This window comes from Fusarium proliferatum (genome assembly GCF_900067095.1).
Source record: "Fusarium proliferatum ET1 genome assembly, contig: FPRO_scaffold013, whole genome shotgun sequence".
Lineage (NCBI taxonomy): Eukaryota > Fungi > Ascomycota > Sordariomycetes > Hypocreales > Nectriaceae > Fusarium > Fusarium proliferatum.
Genome location: NW_022194802.1, coordinates 804,816 through 826,786, shown reverse-complemented (window position 1 = coordinate 826,786; position 21,971 = coordinate 804,816). Strand labels below are relative to the sequence as shown.

At 46.5% G+C, this 21,971-nt stretch overlaps 7 protein-coding genes across 7 annotated transcripts; 4 read left to right on the top strand and 3 right to left on the bottom strand.

Moving 5' to 3' along the window:
* Window positions 1-1,504: 1,504 nt before the first annotated feature.
* FPRO_12910 (uncharacterized protein) lies at window positions 1,505-3,483 on the top strand (the record flags this gene model as incomplete). Its single annotated transcript, XM_031223478.1, has 6 exons — window positions 1,505-1,536; window positions 1,594-1,618; window positions 1,679-2,465; window positions 2,516-2,732; window positions 2,780-3,085; window positions 3,138-3,483. 6 exons carry the CDS (start codon window positions 1,505-1,507, stop codon window positions 3,481-3,483), a joined length of 1,713 nt encoding a protein of 570 aa, XP_031088833.1.
* A 1,732-nt stretch (window positions 3,484-5,215) lies between these two features.
* Window positions 5,216-6,472, bottom strand: FPRO_12909 (uncharacterized protein; the record flags this gene model as incomplete). The annotated part of the gene is made up of 1 exon (XM_031223477.1): window positions 5,216-6,472. One exon carries the CDS (start codon window positions 6,470-6,472, stop codon window positions 5,216-5,218), a length of 1,257 nt encoding a protein of 418 aa, XP_031088832.1.
* A 511-nt stretch (window positions 6,473-6,983) lies between these two features.
* On the bottom strand, window positions 6,984-8,270 carry FPRO_12908 (uncharacterized protein; the record flags this gene model as incomplete). The annotated part of the gene is made up of 1 exon (XM_031223476.1): window positions 6,984-8,270. The coding sequence occupies one exon, from the start codon at window positions 8,268-8,270 to the stop codon at window positions 6,984-6,986; it is 1,287 nt and encodes a 428-aa protein (XP_031088831.1).
* A 2,382-nt stretch (window positions 8,271-10,652) lies between these two features.
* Window positions 10,653-12,614, bottom strand: FPRO_12907 (uncharacterized protein; the record flags this gene model as incomplete). Its single annotated transcript, XM_031223475.1, has 7 exons — window positions 10,653-10,729; window positions 10,752-10,910; window positions 10,963-11,009; window positions 11,078-11,745; window positions 11,795-12,181; window positions 12,231-12,492; window positions 12,580-12,614. The coding sequence occupies 7 exons, from the start codon at window positions 12,612-12,614 to the stop codon at window positions 10,653-10,655; spliced, it is 1,635 nt and encodes a 544-aa protein (XP_031088830.1).
* Window positions 12,615-14,745: 2,131 nt separating this feature from the next.
* Window positions 14,746-15,402, top strand: FPRO_12906 (uncharacterized protein; the record flags this gene model as incomplete). The annotated part of the gene is made up of 3 exons (XM_031223474.1): window positions 14,746-14,927; window positions 14,989-15,311; window positions 15,362-15,402. 3 exons carry the CDS (start codon window positions 14,746-14,748, stop codon window positions 15,400-15,402), a joined length of 546 nt encoding a protein of 181 aa, XP_031088829.1.
* Window positions 15,403-17,570: 2,168 nt separating this feature from the next.
* Window positions 17,571-18,979, top strand: FPRO_12905 (uncharacterized protein; the record flags this gene model as incomplete). The annotated part of the gene is made up of 5 exons (XM_031223473.1): window positions 17,571-17,729; window positions 17,785-17,821; window positions 17,899-18,358; window positions 18,447-18,577; window positions 18,624-18,979. 5 exons carry the CDS (start codon window positions 17,571-17,573, stop codon window positions 18,977-18,979), a joined length of 1,143 nt encoding a protein of 380 aa, XP_031088828.1.
* A 757-nt stretch (window positions 18,980-19,736) lies between these two features.
* Window positions 19,737-21,415, top strand: FPRO_12904 (uncharacterized protein; the record flags this gene model as incomplete). Its single annotated transcript, XM_031223472.1, has 2 exons — window positions 19,737-20,643; window positions 20,691-21,415. 2 exons carry the CDS (start codon window positions 19,737-19,739, stop codon window positions 21,413-21,415), a joined length of 1,632 nt encoding a protein of 543 aa, XP_031088827.1.
* Window positions 21,416-21,971: the final 556 nt, after the last annotated feature.

Below are 21,971 nucleotides of genomic sequence, written 5' to 3'. Positions count from 1 at the left end.
CTTTTTCCCCTTTCCGCTTGGGCAGAGAGCAGTTGGGCCTGCTGTGATAAAAGGATTGTCAACTCTTGCAACCATAATCAACGCCTTCGGTCTAGTCGGGTGCTCAATCATCAGTACTGCAACAACCTCATATGTTAGTGAGCCTTAGGATCAGGCAACTGCGTTGGTATCGTTCCACACCTTGTACAGGAAACTTCGTGTTCGAAGAATTCGACCTGGCCCCCAATATCAATTGGCTTTTTCGAGGATGTTCCCACATACCGAGGCCCACGCCGGCCAAGATGGGTCGACTAGACTAGACCGGAATCTTGCTTTCTTACAGTACAGACCATAATTGAAACCAGAATTCTTGGTAGTAGGAGGATATGGAGTTAGGTTCTGAGTCCCTTATCACCAAGATTGGATTACACTTCAACTTATCACGTCTACGTGGCGGCTCGATCACTACTGTGCAGGTCGTGTCCCGCTAGTGCTCACAAAACATCTCTGTCAAAGTCGCCGACGGTCTTCGAGCTTCAACCACTCGTCCCGTAGCTCGGACACCCGACTTTATCGAAGCGGCGATACTTATGGATAGCTATCAGGTCTCTGAACTCAAGATAGCTATCTCAAAACTAAGTTTCAGGGAGCATACCATCGACTGACATAACGGCCTCAAGTTTCGTGTATTCTTGGCAGATAGTGAAAGATGTGGAAATCGCCGAGAAAATGGCTGGGTCGCTTGCCCGAGAAAGAATAGATCTGCAGTGTTTCTGGAGATGAACAGTGGCAGAATGAAGGTCTATGAAACGATTCCAAGCTCAGTCAGTACCAGCAACGTCCAAGGATCTCCCTTCTCTATCAATAGGGCACTCATGGTAGTGGTAAAGAAGCCGCATCACATCAGCCGCATGAAGCTACTGCATCACCGCCTCCGACGAAGAGGAAAACACCTGAGAACAAGACCCAGTGGACTGGATTAGGACTAATCGCTAGTACCCGCCATGTTCCATGCAATGAGGGAAGCAAAAACTCTGGTGCTTCTAATAATTGGCACTCGTCTTCTGTCTATGCGCTCAGCCAGCAGGTCATAGGGTGCAGTACACAATAGGCCTATTTAATTTCCCAAGATAAGCCTCTCCTCTCAGCCTATTTGATGATTGTGTCGGATGGATATAGAGAACGCCAAATACATTCCCAAACGGATACGGCAACTGAACGCCTCCAGGGAGACAGGAGGTGGGATTTGTAGCTCATGACAAGACGACGCTAACCAATGACATTGTCGAAACAGCGTTATGACGGATTGCTCCAGGGTAGGCAGCGGTTAGCTGGCAATAGAACACACAATCCCGACCCACACCTCCAACTCACATTTAACCTTGCAACCGGCTTCCCCAACCCCCTCCTCAATGTTGGGCTGATATTTCACAACAACCTGAGGCGATGCATGATCAGCATTTAAACTTGGCATCCTAGGACCATGTCAGCTCACTAACTCCAGTTGTATCTAGCCTGATCCGATATGAACCCCGTAACCGGGAAGCAAGAACTCTCGTGAGACCTTGGACAATCGCGTCACCAAAGATATCATTCACTAACACTAACCCCTAGTTGCAAACGTTGCCGATACCGAAAGGTAAGTTGACGTCGGCATATCCCGATGGAATTTGGAATTGCGTAAGTTTGACAGCGCTAGTTGAGATGCACACGGACAGTCCCATGCACCAATTGTGCAACAGCGGGTGCAGGCTGCGAGTATGAAAAGATCGACAAGAGACGGAACCCACCATCTTCAGAGTACACGATTGGTCTGAGAAATAGAGTTGCGTCATTAGAGGCCTTCATCCAGGAGTTGAGAGAAGCTTCTCCCGCTCGCCGAGATGAAATGCTTGGGCCCGCGGCTTATATACAGGGCGCATCAAATATTTCTATCGCAGGGCCGTCTCAGACTATCCAAACTGATACTACAGCTCGCGCACGCTTGAAACCAGATGCAGAAGGATCACTAGTTTACCATGGAGCGACCAGCATCTTCAACAGTGATCTTCTCTCCACAAGCGAGAGCTATCCAAGCCCGACGCAGAGTCTGTACGCAGAATCCAACTTTGACCATGTTATGGATCACTTCGGCATCAAGCTGGAGGATGACACAGTTTTCAAAGCACTACAGCAGTTCTTTCGCTGGCAGTATCCCCACTTTATGTTCGTTTACCGCGAGGCGTTTTTAAGAGACCATTTTGGTGAGAGAAAAGGCTGCAAGTACTGGTCATCTTCACTTCTACTATCTATATGCGCATTGGGCCTCCTTATGTCAGATACCGAAATGGAGCGGAGCCTGACTGAGCAGTTCTTCCAAGCGGCAGAGAGTATCGTGATGGTATCAGGCCTAAGCCGTCCTTCGATCCCCACAGTCCAGTCATTTTTATGCTTGGCATTCTTTGAAATCGGCCGAGGGAACGTATCAAAGGGATGGGCTTTCTCAGGTATAATATACTGAATGCTCGTATGAAATGTTGATTTTAATGATAGACAGGTATTGCATTCCGTATGGCCCAAGACTTGGGCTTTCAAAGCGATCCCATGAACTGGCTGCCGCATGACTCCACCATTATCTCAAGCGAGGATATTGAGATCCGCCGCAGAATCTATTGGGGCTCTTACATATCAGATAAGCTGATCAGCTTGATACTCGGGAGGCCGGTACAGTTGGCCTATGATAGCGCTGAAGTCGACCTGTTAGAATTCATAACGTAAGGCAGTCTCCATTCCCATATTTCAAACCAACTAACGAAGTCAGTGACGGCCCTGGAATGGAATATTGGCGACCCGTTGGTTTCGGCGATGACCCGGAAGAGCTTCGAGTCTTGTCAAATATACCATATCTCAAAGAGCAGATTCGTCTGTACAGAATTGTTGAGAAGATGATGACGACAGTATTTTCTCCACGGACGCCTCGAACGCAGACAGACGTCTTCACACGACAGACTCTGCTTGATAACTTGAATCTTGAGCTTCTGCAGTGGAGGGACGCACTGCCAGCTTTTGCCAAGTGGAATAAATGGTCGACGGGTGTGACAATAACACCCGCGGTGGCCACACTCCAGTAGGCCTCCAACGCACAAGAGGAAATTGCGTAACTAACCGTTATCATGAAGCCTTCTTTATAGCAGTATTCGTATTGCCTTGAACTACGAGTCGGCCACCACTAGTAACGTTGTCTCGGCTCGAGAAGCTGCACTTCTGTCTTGCACCACCGCAGCTCAAGATATTCTTGCTCTGGTTCGGATTTACAGAATGCAGTATGGGCTTCGCCATGCACCACTCATATTGATTTACGCATCCATACAAGCCTCGAGATCAATCGAGAAGTTTGGTATTCCGGAGGAACAAAGCTACTTGGTCAGTTGCTTGGCTGAGTGCGCACACACTTGGAGCATTGCTGGTCAAGTACAAGGTCCGATGCCTGCAGTGAATTTTGACGCGTATCAAGACCTGGTATAAGAGTCCGGCGGTTAAGTAATACATCCATCAAATATTATATGTATATCACCGCTAGTTTTCTACTTAGGTGACCGTCATACTTCGTGATTAGGCCTAGAGCCTCTCTCCCTCCTCTAACTCGTGAATCAACTCCAGAGGTCCCCTGGGAACAATATCCGGGCCAGTGATACCAAGAACCCTTCGTCTAGCATTCGCATAACCAGTCTTGTACTTCTCGAGCCAAGTCTCAGAAGTCTTTCGAAACGCGCCATGAGTTCTGTAGCTATTGTCCCAGTAAAGCCTCCTCAGCCAAAGATGCAAGTTCGGATAGTGATCCCTGATGGTTCCAAGGTTGCACATGAAAATAGGGACATACCCAACGTCAAAACGGAGAATAGTTGGGAACAAACGGATGTCAGCCTCGGTGATGTGCTTGCCCAGAAGAAAGGGGCCTTCGTCAAGGATTCTCTCCAGTCGATCGAGTGACTTGAAAACCTTTTCAACGTTTTCTTCATATGCAGCTTGAGTCATAGCGAAGCCACTCTTGTAGACACCATTATTGACAGTATGATAAACCCATTCATTGATTTCATCAATCTTTTCGCGCAAGCCATCGGGGTAGAAACCACCTCCAGGTCTGTTGATTTCACGATCTTCATCAGGAAGAAGGTGGTCGAACTCCGTGTATAGCATCCGAATGATGTCGCTCGACTCGTTGCTCACCATGGTGTGTGTCTTCTTATCCCAGAGGACGGGCACGGTGTATCGACCTTCATAATTGGGGTTGGCCTTGAGATATAGTTGCTTCAACGTGTCGAGTCCATATAGTGGGTCCTTGGGGAGCACACCATACTTGGCAGCTTCTGGGCTATCATCGAAGAACCAACCATCTTTTCCCATAGTAAGAGAGCAGATGTACAAGTCGATTATATTCTCGAGTTTCTTGAGGCTTCTAACGATCATAGCGCGATGAGACTGTCGTTGTCAGTGATGGAAATGTATAGCCCAATGATGACCTACCCATGGGCATCCTGGGCTGAGATAGAGAACATAGCGGTCTTTCTCAGCCGGAAATTGAGAATCTGGATCTTTTGATACGAAACTGCGAAAGGCACTGTCAGGCCGGATAAAAGAGCCATCCTTGGTTGGCTTGAGCCTAATCTCATCCGGCTTTGGTGACATTAGTAAACGCGCTATCAGTACCATAGCACGAAGGCTTACCTGATCACCCATATTTCTAATGTTTAAGGAAGAAGAGTTCCTGGATAAATAATAAGTCGAAGAAAAAGATTGAACAATATTCTGCCTTGGGATGATATGCGACTTGTATGGCTTGAGGTTCAGGATGTGTAGGAATGGAAGTTTCATGCCAACTCTTTTCGAAGAAAATGGGGTACGCAATCAGTTATTAAATGCTTCCAAGCTCGATGTATAAGCATCATGCGATGATATCTGATCGGCCAAAACATGATTGATAATCACGTCACCAAACTCGGCGGCTTATGGTGACAACCGCGCGGCAAACCGGCCGGATAACTATAAGTTGTGGGGCCAGAATATGGCAACAAAGCAAGCATTATCTCAAGCAACCTTTTACGATTTTGTTTTTGTTTCATAAACTTGCTAGTAACATTGATTGTTTCTGAGCTTCTTTATGCTTGTATTGCCATCATCGAGAACTTTAAACAGAACTTAAGATATAAGACTTGTTATTTCGCAGGATAGAGATCCTTAGTCTTTTCGTCCGATCTCTTCAATCAAATAAATTCAAGTCTGAGCTGGAAATATCCGATGAAGTTTCTGAGTTTCGTCTTATAGTTGAAGGTGGCACACGAGGCACAATCTTGTCGGGATAACAAGTCTCGCAGGTCTCATCACCAACGCATCTCCGTGCCCACGGTGTACGCGGTCGAGTCATTCTTCCAACCACTGGTTCACAAGCTAGAACCCGAAAATGACCAAGATCATCATCGCCGAGTGATAGGGCACCGTCGAGTGATAGAGTGTCAAACATGTCAAAAGCAGTTTCCGTCTCGCCACTATTGACTTCAGCATCGCTGTTGCTTACGACCCACGCGCTACCGATGTCTTCTCTTTTGACTTCCGTGTAGATGAAATCATTTGAACGGAAGATCTCCCTTGGGGTATGCGTGTTCCTATTTTGCTGTCCTCTTCCCCCTTCTGAATTTCTTGGGATATGCTGTGCCCGTATCAAGCTGTAATCGATGTACCAAATCGTGAGCTTGGCAATGTCAAGGAAATAACTGATCATGTCTTGAAAAGCTCCACGAGTCATCCCCAATCCTATCTGGTTGTAGTGGACCCTGCGGTTCTCGAGTGTATCCATAATCGAGGGGTCATAATCCATCGCAATGTTGCTCCCTATGAAGCTGAATCCTGATCTTTCATGGGAGGGGCCTTCGTCAAATAGAGATAGAAAGACACTTGGGCTAACATGCCACCAATCCACATGGCTAAGCCATCGAGGATCAAGATGGATGAGATCGTTGTCGAAATCTATTGTGATATGCTTGGCGACACCATCGTTTTCTTGGTAAGATGCTGTATGAGCTGCACCTCTTTGGCCGATATACTGGCCTGGTTCTGCTGTACGTTTTGGGTGGAAGGGGGACTTGATATGCGACCACCATTCATTCTTAGTGAAGCATCTCTCCATTGCTTGACGTGATTCCTTGCAAAGAGCCCATAGAGAGCTGTCTGTCAGGTAGACGGAGTCATTTGGGCTGCCCGCGACATCATCAATTGGGACAGCTAGTGAGAGTCCTGGAGCAATGTTCACGGACTCGTATTCGAATTTAATAGTGCGTAGCAAGCGAAGAAACCTCCCTTGTATCGGTTTCATGGGAGTCGGCTGGAGAACACGATAGTCGGCGATATAGAATCGGTGAACGTGGCGATCGCCCGGAACTGGGCGGACTGCGGCTTCCCAGATAAGAATCTGAATCTCTTTGGGAAGTTGGAGGAATTTTGGAAAAGTATCTGGAGCCATATTCTGATTAAGGCACTGTAAAATACTTGAGATCGACGTCAATTGGGGGAGAGAAAACCTAAAGACTGTATCCTAAGACATAGAAAGATTTAGGTGAAGTTAGTTGAGTACAAATAAATTCAGGATAGATTTAGGCGTTGTACTGTTGATTTTGAGTATATCAAGTTAATTTCAACCCGCTTTCTTACTGCGAAGATACCCATTGAGGGGCTCTGTTGCCTCATGTTGGACATAGCTTGAATATGACGTAGGCAGAGTCATACACCGAAATAGCATCTCATTGGTCGAAGTAGCACAGGTCAGCCCCCAAGACCTCAGTACCTTATGATTAGGAAAGCCATGAGAGTTAAAACCAGACATAATCTCCATAAATTTAGAAGCTTCATCATTTATCAAATTGTGACCATATTTTCAGAATAAAGTAGAGAGAGACTTTGACTGGTCCACTTTATCCGTGGTGGCTTGGGATCATTTGGTAGAAGGAATATGCCCTAGTAGCTTAGCCTCGTATTTAATCTTTTCTATCTCTCAAATTATCAAACCAATCGTTAATAAAAGTTTTCTTAGCCGACTGTTCCGCAAGGAATGTCTCTGATGGAAAAGTTGGTTGTTCGGTGCTCTCTTGCGGGTAAAAGCGATTGTCATCGAAAAATACCCAAGCGCGCTCCTGGCCGAGCTTGTATCTGAGTTTCTCTTCGGACTTCAAAGAGAGCCGCTTGTATAAAGATGATTCACAACCATTTTTGTATTTTCGCTTGGTTACGAGTAACACCGCAAAGTACGATTCCCACGGGTGGGAGATAGAAGGGGATCCAAACTTCCAGACGTCTTTGAGTTTCTTGTCGAGTACTTCCCTTTCATTTGGCTCAGCCATATTGTAGCGAAGGAAATTGGTGAGACGATCGAGCCCAAGCATTGATAGACCAGCCAGAATATCATCGCCAATATCATCGCCACGGTCGCGAGAAAGCAAACGCAGATTAGGTGCGTAGACGTTCGCATCAAAGAAAAGGGCGTCGGGAACGTGAGAAAACAACTGAGTTCTCCATAAAGGAGGCGCCAAAGCGGCTGGGAGATCAGCATGGTTGCATTGTGCTAGCATTGCCCCGTATAGAGAACAGACGTAGCTATGGACACACCCGACGGCTTCGTACTCGGCGTTGCTGATTTTACGCGGCCCTGGCTTCCTGGGAACATAAGCGAATGTGTTGTTCTTGCATAGTAGGTCAAAAACCAGAAATGCTTTGACAAACCTTTTCCGTTCTGAGGATGTGAGACTGGCGGAACTGAATCGCGGTGCGACCTTGAGACCTTTGAACATGAGATGTCCTTCCATTGATGGCGGCTGAACTTTTGGTAGACAGAGATATTCCTGAGGGGGAAAGGAAGCGGTGGCTTTGGTGATATAGTCCTCGACCAAAAGAAGAATTCGATCATGTAATTTATTGAGCTGACCCACCAGGTCGTCGTCGTTACCCTTGAACGGATCGGGCAGCTGAGATCTTGACCAAGCCAGCATGTGTGCACGACAAAGCTGCTTGTGTTGATGCTTATCACCAGAGCTGCGACGACTCGGAAACAGCAAAATAGCCATGGCATCTTGTCTCATCTCGGGGTCAAACTCGGCGGTAAGCACTTGTCGTAGGATAGACTTCTTGTGTGCGACATATTGTTGCAGCATGGTGGGAGAGGCTTGGATTATCCGTGATATCGACGCTTTGCAGCCAGTCGATACGAGAACCTGGACACGTAGCTCCGGTGGTAGCCTAATGAAAGGATCTGTCACAGCGAGCGCCATTTCCTCTTGTTCTTCAGTGGTCGTCTGTTTGGATGAGAGACTGAAAAAGGCAAGAGGGGGGAGATCATGGGGGTATTTATATCCAACTCCAGTGGCAAAGCAAGCAGAAAGCCAAAGACTATATTGTTGAATGAGTCATTTCTGGTGTTAATGTTCGGAGGAAATACCAACATCCAGTCGTCTGGGATAGCTGCGGCCTATAAGGTTAAGCTTTAGGCTGCAAACACAGGTGATGGATGAATGAGAACACGATATTGTTTCCCTCAATATAAGCTTTTACTTAGAAGCTTTCACGATGACTAGTAATAGGTCAGACATCTCGGTATAATGTCTAAGTTGTGAGCTAGATGTGTTATTTGCAGTTGAGACTTGTGGCCGAGAGCTTAAGTCAGCCGACAGAACTTAGCAATTGTATCTACCTTTCTTCTAATATATATGGCCTTAATCCAAGTTCTTCGTGCTGATTTAAGCTCTTATACGTCTTAACTTTAAATCATTAAGTTAGAAACTGCTCCAGTCAGATCTCGATAAGTATAATTCAACCCTTGTGATATTCCATAAGCCTTACATATGCCAGCGCGCTGACTGGTTCTGGTCCGCGATGGCTTTGAACAATATAAGAATGTCACCAGCCTTTGAGTGCTTCTTAACTAATAAATACCGCGTTGCGGTGGTAGCTATACATCCTCGCGGCTATGGGCTAAATAAAGCCCAAGGGCATTATCTATATGTTAATAGACTATATAATATATTTTAGTACTTACTTAAATAAGTGAGTTATAAATTTATAATATATTAGATTCAATATAATGCTGCCTAGTCTATTGACTTAAAACAACCCCAATATAGGATCTCAGGCAGTATACCAGCGGCCTAGTGTAAGAGACACCAGCTGCTGGAAGCCACTTCAACATAAGCGCGAGGTCTTTCTGCACAGGCTTAATTTGACAACGGTTATGTTCTGAGACTTCTACTACATACGGCTTGGAGCAATCGTCGCAGATTGTATGGATCAGTGCGGCGGGCTAGTCCATCACCAAGCATCACTGTAACTGCATAGAGGAGCTGGATGATATATCGCTTTCGAGAAGGGTCAAAGCTTCATGTTAATTATCGACGTCGTATATTCGGATTGGGGCCATTGAATCACTACTGCGATGTGCTGTAAGTCATGCACGAAGATGGCAGTGTGGCAGCGCGTGTACAGACTCATGTGCTTTATGCCAGCACCGTATCCTAGGTCATAACAGATTGATCTGCCTGAGTTCGTTTAGGGAGTCCGGGAGAAGGAAAACTAAGGTTTGAAGGAAAGAGTAATTTGGGTCGGGGAATTGAGCAACAAATGAAGAAGTTAAGGCCTCAAAGAGATCATAAAATGAGAAGGTTTTTGTGACGGAAGTAATTTTTGTGTAAACCACTTGCTTTTACGTCGTTTCCTTCAGTGGGTGATGTACCTAGAATTTGGGGATCTCCCGAGGGAGGGAAGAAAACTCATGATCCTAATCCTAAGAGATAAAAAGACTCAGGTAATTTGGCCTAAGCTTTGGGGACTCTTTCCTAAGATTGTACCAATATTTTCATCTCAAGTCCCGTATTCTTACTCCACAAGGGGCCGCTCATAGGTACGTATCTTCTGGCCGTTCGTGGCTGTAGTGCTCCACTGTAACTATTGTGACTGCTCCCATCAGCATACAACATTACAGTGGGCTATGGCCGTTAAGAAATATCACGTTCTCACTGATCAAGACGCGAGTACCGTATGAGTATGGCTCACCACAACGCGATGAGTTGCTCGACAAAGATTACCTCAAGGCTGATGACACAATAGCACTTAACAAAGACTAACTTGCTGCCACTAATCTATTGTCGAGGCCAGATCAGCATGCATGCTTGTCACATTCATCTCAACCTCAAGATGGTCCTCTTGGTCCTTCAATCCAGCCTTTAATCGAATTGTCCTCTTAGACCAACGTGACATGGGGAACTTACACCCAAGAAACGAACTGCGACGGAAAGCGACTCAGCATCGAGCCGACAATGTTTAGAAGATCGAGCGCACCTCAGTGCATTCCAACGTCGCCTGTGTTTACTACTAGGGCGGCGCGATGGGTTTGTTTTACACTCATGTTCAACCTGAGCTTGTCGGCTTCCTTGATATTCATAACATCTTGAAAACACATAACTCAAAACGCGTGTATTATGTAGGCCTATCGCATGTAAGATCTTCATTTGCTATTTTGAATCGTTGCCTTAATGGCGTCACTGAGGGTCGCCAGTACAAAGCTTTCTAGCTGCCAAACTTATTAAAGGGAGTGCTAATACAATTGTCCAAAAAGAAAGGAAACAATAATCAAGAAGATGTCTAAAAATGCGGAAACAGCTCTAACCACTGGAAGGTGATGAAAACTCCAACAGGACAATATCGCAGGCTTGCAAATATCTCGGCGACAATGTAGGCCCTTGAGAGAAAATATGCGATGCCTAAAACAGATAGCAAGTATATGCAAGATAGCAAGTATATGCAATAAAACTTGGCGAGCTGTCTTATGGCCCTCTTGAGAACTTCCGGGGTTTTGTTTGGGAAGACGAGAACATAAGACTTGTTGAGAAACAAACACCAAATGGTGAGCCAGACCAAGCCTGATATCATGAAATAAAAGGGCAATGCGCCTACAATAAACAGACAGCTCACCTTCCATAAGACTTCCTCTATGTGCGAAGGTAACTTGAACAACAATCCTGGTACAAAATGATAAATACCATAAGAAATAGAATAGAGTGAGGCGAAAAGTGATACCTTGCCGTACCTCCAGAACTTCCATACGGGGCCATATGTCTCTCGAAAGCCTTGCGTTTCAAAGTGCGGGGCAATATCTAAGGAGAAGATACTTCTGCCCTCCCAAAACTCCCTTTCGCGGTCTAAAAGCGGCTCGTGCCTGAATTCTACCAGTCGCGTAAGGAGAAGGATGCGTTTCTCTCTCTCCGGGAGGTCAGGTATACCGGCTTCAACGTTACTTCTCCAGACTTGATTATATCCCATCGTTTCAGCTAGGTTCTCTCGTTGTTCATCGGGGAATTTGGACAGAATAGCATCCCATCGCCTAAGGAACTCAGGTGTGAGGTCGAAACAAAAGTCCGGGGAATCTTTCGATTTGATTTTGTGTTTTATCACTGTCGTAGGATCCCATATGTTCTCAAGCGGGAAGTAACCACTCTTGACATCTATCCGATAAAGAGCGAGCCCAGATGTTAGAATATCGCCAACTTTCATCTTAGTAGGCGCTACTTGATCGATCCATCGCATTTGTCTTCCGGAGGGTCCTAGTGGAGGTGGCTGTTCTGGGGTTTGTTGGGATTTGAAGAGGGCTAATCTGTATGACATCCTGCTGTAGAACTGTTTCTGCAACATTATGGCTAGTTCGGCCTCAAAACCGTGCGATTGAACCACGATTGCTTCCTGAACATCTAGAGGCTTCTGTTCGGTTATCAGCTAAGTTCAACGAGATTTGGGCAGACATGCGAACCTTGATCCACAAACAATACTGGAAAACAGCAAACCCTACATGTAACAGGGTATGGAATTCCAGAAGTGTAATGGGAAATCCATATGCACCCCTCCAAAAACATTGCATACACATCCAGAGCACTTGGATAAGAACAAGTACTTTCTGAAATACGTTGGCTTTACTCTTGTCGTCAATTTCATTCTGCTGAATTTTGATCCAGTGTCCCTCTTTGGCGAGTGACAGTATAGCGCCCGGGCCTGCACGAACGGTTTTCCGGCCATTTTTGGGGCCGTTGAACAGTTTCTCGGTTGAAGGGTCGAGATCCGGAAGAGAGAGGATATCACTGACGTCGAAACGAAGTCCTCCCATGATGATAAAGTAGGCATATTTCGTGTTGATTTTGAACTATCTTCCTGTTATTAACGGTTGCAAAACACCAAATAAAAAGGCTTACATCAGCGTCAGGACTAGATCTGGATGGTTTCTGTTGTTTCCACATCTTTTGAAGGTCCGACCTGAGTTCCCAGGCTTCCATAAACTGACGGGTGGCGGTCAATATGGAGATTTCTGGAATAACGATAGTCAACAGAACCCATTTTGCCTTTTCGAAAAGCAGTCGTTGCCATGTTGGGTTAGAAACTACGTCGAGATCAAGGGCCGTGAAGATGCAGGCAATGAGGGTAAAGATGCAGCTTTCAAGAATATCGAACGTGCCCCTGACAGTGGGAGAGCTGACCCAAGGTGGAGCAAACTTTAATAACAGATGATCCGTTCCATTGTAATTAATGATAGAAATATTCCACGGCTGGGTGAAATTCGACGAGTTGAGGTCTCCCATATTCACCTTTTCAAGAAGGACGAACAGGGGGAATACGATGCTGCGCTCTCGATGATGACCATACTCTTATTGAGAGTTCTATCACTTGTTTATAAGCTGTGAAGTTCAACCCTTAGTATGCTATGGCGATGTCCAGCCAGCCAATAGGCGTTCCGTGTTTACCGCCCTGTATTCAGTTCGAGTAGTTGGACAGAACTACGAAAGCCACCGAGTTTCCCCCGCACTGTAACATAGTTGAAAATACAAAGAGGCTCGGGGCAGAATACGATATCTTTGTACAACAGCCCCATGGTATTCGTGCTCCTACCGGAGATGGTAGAATGGCCTTGAATTCAACCGTCTTCGAGTCAGATCCCCAATCCTCAGGTACCCCTCACCTCGAACTCGTCAACGGCCAAGTCCCATACCGTGACGCCGCCGTTGTGTCATGGAAACTTCCCAATGTTCGAGGTTTAGGCGAGTGTCGTTACATGAACGGTTTTCGAATGTGATTGCGTGACACACGTGGTATCGAGGAGAGTTCTTTTGTCTGCATATACAGAACTACCGATGACTAAAAGCAGCATCAGAGTACTAGATGATCTCGCAAGCATTCTTTTCTCTAACAGTAGTTTTTAAGCGAGAGTGACGCCCATCTATGGGGTTTTCCCGTACCGACCAGCAAGGTACTGCACCGGTGAATGGCGTTTGATAGGTAGAGACAAACCATGATTGCCTTCAGCAGGACTTCAAACGGATAACCTAAAATCCAAAAGAGGGGGGGCAGGTCTATGAGAGTTTCATATCGTGTTACAAAGACAGGTCCGATTCTATGATATGCAGAGATTTGTGCGACAGAAGCCCTCCAAGCTGGCACGTACTCCTATAGTTGCCCACCACGGTCAGCAAAACGGAACCAAGGGGCTCCTTAAAGGATCTTAGCATGTGTTGTGTTTGCATATAGGGTGTCGAGAGTGCTCAAGTATGTAATAGGAGCCGAATCTTTACTTCGCCAGTTCAATTGCTGTTGGGCTGTAAATACAGTAGTTCTTGCATTGGTAGCGTATTGAATGCCGATGCCTAGCCCCGATGACAACCCAGCGGCGATGCACAACTATGTGGCACACCAAGCAACATTGGGATGAAAGAGTGTGAAATTGCAACTAAAATGAACCTTATTGTAACACATATCCAACGGACAATGCCCAAAAGCGCCATGACCTGCTCAGAAACCAGACCGCAGTCTTCAATACCATGTCCTTCATGAGAAAAAGAGGGCGACATCTAAATAGAGTCGGGGGGTGTCGGCAAGAGGCATGGACCGCACTTTCCTGGCTTCATTCCGCAGGGAACATTTCCCCATGTTTCTCGAAGGCATCTTTCTCCAGTACTGAGAAAGTTGTCACAGTCGATAACTCCATCAGAGGCGGTGCATCCGCATGAGAAGTAGGTATAGACTTTGTGGGAGCACATTTTCTAGCAAAAAGTTAGAAAAGGGTTCTTTGTATCAAGAAACACCGGCATTGACTCAAGACTTACTGCGGGGGAGCGAAGCCAGTTGTAGAGTTATGGAGTTGAGGACGTGTGTTGGGTTTGATGTGTATAATAAACAGTGTGGAAGTGAATAGAAGTCTGATAATAATCAAAACTGAGGTTCAAAGCTCGGTCTCTTATACTGGCAAAACCTGATCTGTCCCATCTTCCTTGCGTTAACTTCCGGTGCAGAGAATGTGACTAACCAGCCCACACAGATATGTGTTAGCGCCGAACATGATCGATGCAAGCGCCCGCAACACAAAGAAGAGCCAACAGAGGCCCAATATCCTTGTCTGAACTTATTGAATATATACCATTGGTATAAGTCCCTGGACGTAACCACTTTTCAGCATTTCCAAATATACTTGAAACGCCAGGCCAGTTGAAAGACCCCACTTTGTTACGGGCGCTTAATATCATGCTACGTTGCTGCGGGGGCTTATTTATCGGCGCCTAAAACAACGCATTAGCATTTTTCCGAAATGTTCCACTAACTTCTTCTCCCATTTTGGATCGAGGGCACATTGCCAAACTCAGCAAATACTCACACCAGCGCCGCATACTTCTTGCCGTCTACTATCTCTCTCTTGCTTGAAACAAAATAAAAATAATTACCATGGCGTCAAGTGCTGCAGGATCAGAGAGCAAGCCTACAGACGAACCTCATCTTGCATTGGTTGATGGTAAAATTCCATATCACGATGCTGTCGTTTCTTGGGATTTGCCTGAAGTCAAGTTGCTAGGAGAGGACCAATACGCGGATTTCGACTTCCAATCAGTCACTCATGTGGTCCTACAGTAAGAATTCTCTTTGTTGGCCAGAAAATCTCTGGAAGCTGATCATATGTTTCATCACCAGAGTGTCAGATGCTCGACAGCGCCAAGTGTTTGCACAAATTGGGATTAAGCATGATTATAACTATCCATACCCGTTCTGGTTCTTCCTCGGGAAGATGGTGTCGCAAGCCCTATTTGAGAAAGAAACTTCGCTAGACATATTGAGCTTTACAAGGGTGAATGACCGCGAATTTGTCGGTTTCGAGAACAAAGATTTTCACAAGGACAATAGCAGTAATGGTATCAAAGTTATTGAAGTGAATCTCAAGAGGCCGCACCCCAATGAACCCGTTGAGATCTTTTGGAGGCCTGCAAGGGGCATTATTGTCCAAAGGCTTCGGGAATGTGAGTCAAGGATTTTGAACTGCCAGAAATTGAGCTGAACCGAAAGACAGGGCTACAGGAGGCCGCTCCTGCGCGGGCTCCCGCTCCTTGAGGCACCCCGTTTCATCAAGATGCAAGAGCATTTACTATTATCTCGAGAACTTTGAATCCGCTTTACATGGTCATCATTGCTGTGCCAATCATTGGTTCAATGTTAGGATGCGTTTTAGCGGCGTTCTTTCACAAAATAGCATTGCTTCCGAGCAGATCAGTCAACTTCAACATATAACAATGTCACATTTCCCCTGAAACTGCATACAACTGCAGAATTTATCACCCCCATGGCTTCAGCCCATGAAACAAAACTACTAGACTGTGGGCCCTATTGATCAGCATTCCTCGTGACATCTAAGGTCCGAGTCATCATTCAGCCCGGGGGTACCAACATGACATTCTCGTATCTCTCATAGGCATATCAGGGTCCAATTTGTTCTCGGCGAGTGTTGGTTCTGTGACGAACTGCATTAGAACCCTCAGCTAGCATAAGTACTCTATTAGTATGCCGATCTTTTGCCATATTTACGAATGAAGAAAGGCTGAATCCTGGCTGGATATTACGGCGGCCGGCAAACTGTTTTCCCTTTACTCGCACGATTCAGTCCCCGTCTTCATTTAGTAATTGTGGCGTCAAGGTTTCCTAGCCTCCCCGGCAGTGACATCCCTACGACATGGGTTCTGGGCTGCAAAATAAGGCAGCGAATTACCGCCCAATTGCAGCAGAAGCCCAATGCCTCACGAAGGATTCGAAATGGCCAGCTGGACTACGGAGTAGAAGTGAGGCCTTCTCCAGGGTCTTGGCTGAATGCTGGACGCGTTTATCAGCTCACCAGGTATGCTGAAAGTTCAAGGCTTGCACTTTGAACACAGATCGTATTTTCAAATGAGATGGAACTTAAACATTCTAGCTAAATACTTCTTGCGTCTCTTTCAAGCAATTCTCACTCTCAGCCTGCTTAAAGCTCCTTGGGAGACACAAACATTAGCGGTAGATCAAAGGCTCCAAAATTGTTGGCTAAAGGTTTACTACGGAGTATATCCATATCAAATCTGCCTTATTTGACCCAAACTCATGCAAGCCTTTTGTCATTTGGCACAGGATTCGGGGGATTTCCTTGCCTCCCCCAGACTAACCCCATCTCATGGAGAGATCTTCTGCACATCGAGCTAAGAACTCGAGATAGGCCAACACCAACGAAGTGATTACCGTTATCTTGATAGCCCATCCGAACGGACCGGTGATGGGTGTTTCACAAAGGAGCCTAATCGAGCTGTAGCTTCGGCCATGAATAATTGCCAAGCATAGCCAAGGCAACCCCCGCGTCGATTATGACTCGGACCCTCTTTCATATGCCGTTAGGGGTTCAATGTGCCAAAACGACGCTAGCATTACTCGACAGCTTTGGCTTGGTTACGTACAGCAATTTAAACTTTCGGCATTTTCCCTGGCGTACGAATTGATTACTCTTCTCGTTTCAGTCAAGTCAAGGCTGCATGCTTCCTCCAAACGTCCAAGCCACGGTCTGGGATCTCATCAGTGGCGTACGGGAGGTCAGCATTCTATCGGATATTCCCAGCTGAAGTGATTCCCAGCGGATCAACATGCCAAGATCCTCCCCTAACGCCTCATCAAAATCCACAGCAAACCTTAACAGGAGGATCCCCCTGGTTTGCGTTTTCCCGTCTCTTCCAGGATGAAGCCCTTACGCTGAAGAGTCAGGGCATAACACAGGACTTGTTACGACGTCAGGACCTGGCATATGGCGAATGAGAGGTGCCGGAGCCATATCATCCTACTTGGGCACATTGTCGATCGACAAGGTTCCCCGGAGACGGTCTGTGAGATCTACAGTCTAAATGCGACGTCGTCTGTTTTTAGCCCGTCTTCTTGCTGTTGGTTGAGTTAGTGCACTGACGGTTAGTAGAAAATGAGTAACAATGCCGTTTCCCCTGTTTCTTCGTCTTTGTAGTGCTGTAGATCCTATTTCTTAGCTTCTTCCTCATTACATCTCGTGCCTTGATTCTCGTCTCTGTTTCATTCATATAGAAATCCGCCCTGCGGGACCTTTTCTTTTTCGTTTTTCGTTTTTCGTTTATCTCTTTCTCCAGTTCCCAGCAACCGGGTAATTGCGCAGATCCATCGGTACTGATACATAATTTGTCGTGGTATCCATCCGCGGAATCTTATTCTTCTGCCGCTCTCTCATTGTTCACTCACCGACAATGGCGACCGCAACACACTACACACCCGATGCTGGGGTGATGAGCTCTCAGATCATCACCTACTCTGTCGCCACAACTCTCTTGGTCTGTCGTCTGATATCTCGAAGGCTTACACACGTCGCACTGTGGTGGGATGACTTTTTCGCGATGATGTCCTGGGTGAGTTGTACTTGTCCCTCTGATAGTATCCATTCACTGATCTTTTCCTCCCAAGATTTCTGCTTCTCTCTACTTTAGCTTCACAATTTACTGTATGTACATGGACATCTTCATGCCTCATCAGACTCCATCAAGGTAGTCAAGCCATAGCATACTAAAATCTATCCAGGGGCTGTGGACATGGGTCTTGGCCATGCGAAGTCGGAGGTTCCTCTACCAGCAGAGACAGTTGAGGAGTACGCACGAAAAGGACTATTCATTGCCGAGTTCACATACGCAATGTCCCTTGGCTTCTCTAAGCTTGCCATCCTCGGCTTCTACTGGCGCCTATTCAGTGTCTCGAACATCCGAATGGGAATCCGTATCCTTCAGGGATGCACCGTGATCTGGCTCACCATCCGAACTTTCATGACCATCTTCCACTGCATACCCGTCAACGCCTACTGGGATCACAACATCAAGAACGCTGTATGCAATATCGACCCTGCCAAGTTCATGTTCGGTACGACGCTGGTGCATCTTATGCTCGAGATTGCCGTGTTGTCGTTGCCCGTATTTCAGGTCAAGAATCTCAAGCTTCGCCCGGGCCAGAAGATCGCTGTCGTCGCTTTGTTCATGTTTGGTATCTTGTAAGTCTTGGTCATTTTTACCTCCATTTTTACCTCATCATCTCTGTTGCTTTGTGTTGATATGAAGCTAACTTGACCTCCCTCATAGCGTTTGTATAGCTTCAATCATCGTGCTTATCGAAGCAATCAACCTCAATCCTAAGACGACTGAAATGGCGAGGGACATTAGGGGAGTCATTATCTGGGCAGGCACAGAAGCCTATCTCGCAATCATTTCTTGTAAGTAGCATAGTATTATCACCGACCTCTATACTAACATTGGCAGCTTGTCTCCCTATTATCCGACCTATCTTCCGCAAGTTCATCTCGAGCTCGATACTTTCATCCAAGTCCAACTCAAGTGCTCCCAATCCTATCAGCGGCTTGACTAGCAGCCGTGGTATCAAGCTCACCAACGTTACTCGAACAAAGGAAATCGACGACAATAGTTCTCAACGACAGCTTGCCGAGCTTGAAGACGGATCATCTGACGATATGAACTTTCATGGCTACCAAGAGCGTGTCCCCAATCACAACACTGTCATCACTAGTTGTGCCGATGAGAGACCTGACAGCCACGCACGCAACACAAGTGTACAGGGCATTCAAGTTAAGAATGAGACAAGAATATACTACGAGTAGGGGATCTTTGGGGGGAGCTGAATAAAGGTATTCTTTTTTGTCAAGGGAATGAAGAAGCCTCTTCAGGCTGTTATAGCGACTTTGCATTGTATGATATGAAGTATAATGATAGATACCAAACTTCGCGCAAATTGATACCGATGTCTTTCTTCCAGCAAGAACAGTATGACATGCCATGTCAGGTCTTATGAATGGATAAAGCCGGCGTATTATCACTTGTTTACCAGAAACTTCCCGGCAAAGCTCAGTGGAAAGTCAAAGGAATCATAGTGCCTTGGCTTTTCTACTCACTGAGGGATCCCTAACGAGCTGCTGCAAGGCACTCGCTTAACGTGATGGACTTGAAATCTCGCTCCATGATTGAGACAGTAGTGAGCTTAGTATTCTTTTATAAATAGTCTCAAAATTGTGCTCAAGTTACTGATGATGCTTTGATGGCGCTTCCTGGATCATTTGTTCACAGTCAAACACGGCAACAGATATTCACAAACAGCTTTCACTTTGCGCAATGGTTTATTTCTGACAATTTAATGCCAGTGAATATGGAAGCACTGGCAATTGCCTCTGAAAACCTCTCCATGGCATGAGTTTTGTCGTGCTGACTTGCATGTCTTGGTTGACCGCCAGACTCGTGACGTATCCATCACGTGAGATCCTTATTCCCATTCGCGCCCGCTTACGTATCGATATCATCAACAATCTAGGTACGTTAGTCTAGACTAACTCTAACCGCCAGCGAGCGCTCCCCAAACTCAAAATGGATCGCCTCTCAACTGAACTCCTCTCCATGATCGCAGCGGAGGCTGCTGCGTCTGGACCGCAAATTGATATCAACACCGTCTTTGATGTCTGGGACTCTAATGACACGTTGAAAATCCCCCGAACGTTGTCACGACACAATTCCCTTGCCCCATACGCCGCCGTTTCACGCAATTGGCAGCTCGCTTTTGAGCCCTTCACTTTCCATACCCTTGTCATCTCGCCCAAGAGGCTGATTGAGGCGGCACAGCACGGCTACCTCACTGAACGGCGCCTGGGGTATGTTCGCTTCATCGCTGTTCTCATCGCCTTTCCGCTTCCGCGACCGTGGGATACTCCCATCATTTTCCCTCCTGGACTAGATACAAGAGGGGACTTTTTGAGAGCTAGAGATGATGCAGGCTATGTCTCATCTGAGGATGAGCTTGAAGAAAATGAAGGTGATGGGGACGGTGACTATACCACTAGCGTGATCGACTTTCCCCACCCGAGAGACAGAGGCTACGATAGAGTGTTCGCCAAGATCATGAGAATTCTCTTCAACGCCCTCAAATTGGCTCCTGTCCACGAGAATGACCAAGCATACATCGATATACGGTTCGGCTTCCCAATTCCTCGGGAATTTGGACTGAGCCGCATGTCCAGCCCTGAAGAGATGGAAGCAAATACCCTAGAGGGTCCTTGGCTTACAACTATCTATCTCGGTATGAGCCACGACGGCAAGGAGCTGCCAGAATTGCCATCCATAGCTTCATGCAGTTTTGAACTCGTCTCGTTGAGTTTATGTTTCGAACCTCACACAGCATGCATCCTTGCAAGTAAGATGCCAAATCTGAAAAAGCTCAAACTTCATCTTAGCGATAGAGAGTTAAAAGATCCAGGTCTCAGAAATGAGATGAGAAAAAGTAAGGTCTCAATGGGCTGCATACCTGAGTCGCTGACAGTTCTGTAGAACTCGCAAGTTCGCTGTCTATCTTGCCGCAGGGCATCTACGACTTCGATTTTCATTATTCACGAGGCATACCGCGGGATCACTCACATATGCCCACGAGTATACTAGATTCAGAAGAAGACTACGATCACCTTAGCCAATCTCTCTTCAACTTCTCGCAACGAGAGAACTTAACGCGATTCTCAGCGGAGGGAAGTTTCGAACTGACCATAATGGGCCCGTCGGAAGAAGCTCTGTCTAGTCGTCCCGACTGGTCCAAACTCGAAAACTACGAGATCGGTTTTCTTGCCATCACTCCCGCCGGAAAGTGGCTCGCAGTGCCCTATAAACAGGTTCCGAACACTGACATCTTCAAAACCAAACGATGGGGACCGCCGAGTGGGCGGTCGCGAGGTTACTACTCAAGTTTCAACGTCAATGAATTCAGGGGTCCAGTTGATCCAGACTATGCACATGAACTACTCTGTGTAGCCGGGCAGGCAGCTTCTTACATGCCCGGACTACAACGAATGATTATCAATGTCGGAGTGATCGGGAGCTACAGGGTCTCTTACAACAGAGCCAAAGTTGAACCGTGCATGAGAATCATCGGGAAGAAGCTGCAGCCGCCTACGGAAGACATGCTTCGAATTTGGCGTCGCGTAGCGCATGAGCATGATCACAAGCTCATCCTTCGTTGGAAAGACACAGCCAGGATAAAAACGAGAGTGGAAGATTTTGAATAAATTGGTCATGAGGCTTTTGTATTACGATCATAAATGATATATATGAGAATCAATGGGTATCAATGTTGCTGGTCGGGTCCCGTGTTTCCCCCTGGTAAAAGAACTGTCCTTAATCCTGAACTCCTCCCAATGATATGCCGAATTGCAATGAGACAATTCTGTTCAATTCGAGGTTGCTCTGCGCTTTTTTTTAGGCGGCGTCATCCTCGTAAGTAGAATGGTTGGTCCCAAGACCATATTGTATGTAGCCAGGTCGTCACTGAGTTGGGTCAGAAGACGCAATGCCAGCCCAACTCAGGCGCCCTATGACGAATGGCGAGATGGGCGAAACGACACAGCTAAAGTCATTTATTGCCGTGGTGGCTTTGTGGCGCTGTTAGCTTGCGGCAGCCTCAGTGTCGGGTGATGGCTTCGGCATTTGCCGTTGAGCCGGGGAACTCGTAACAGCGGTGAGGGTCGTGCTTCAGTGGCTGTTTGCAGAGCTTACGGAGGCGCTGTAGTTATGAATTGTGTTTGTGGCGTGTGGGTAATTGTTCTGCGATGCGTTAGAATTGAA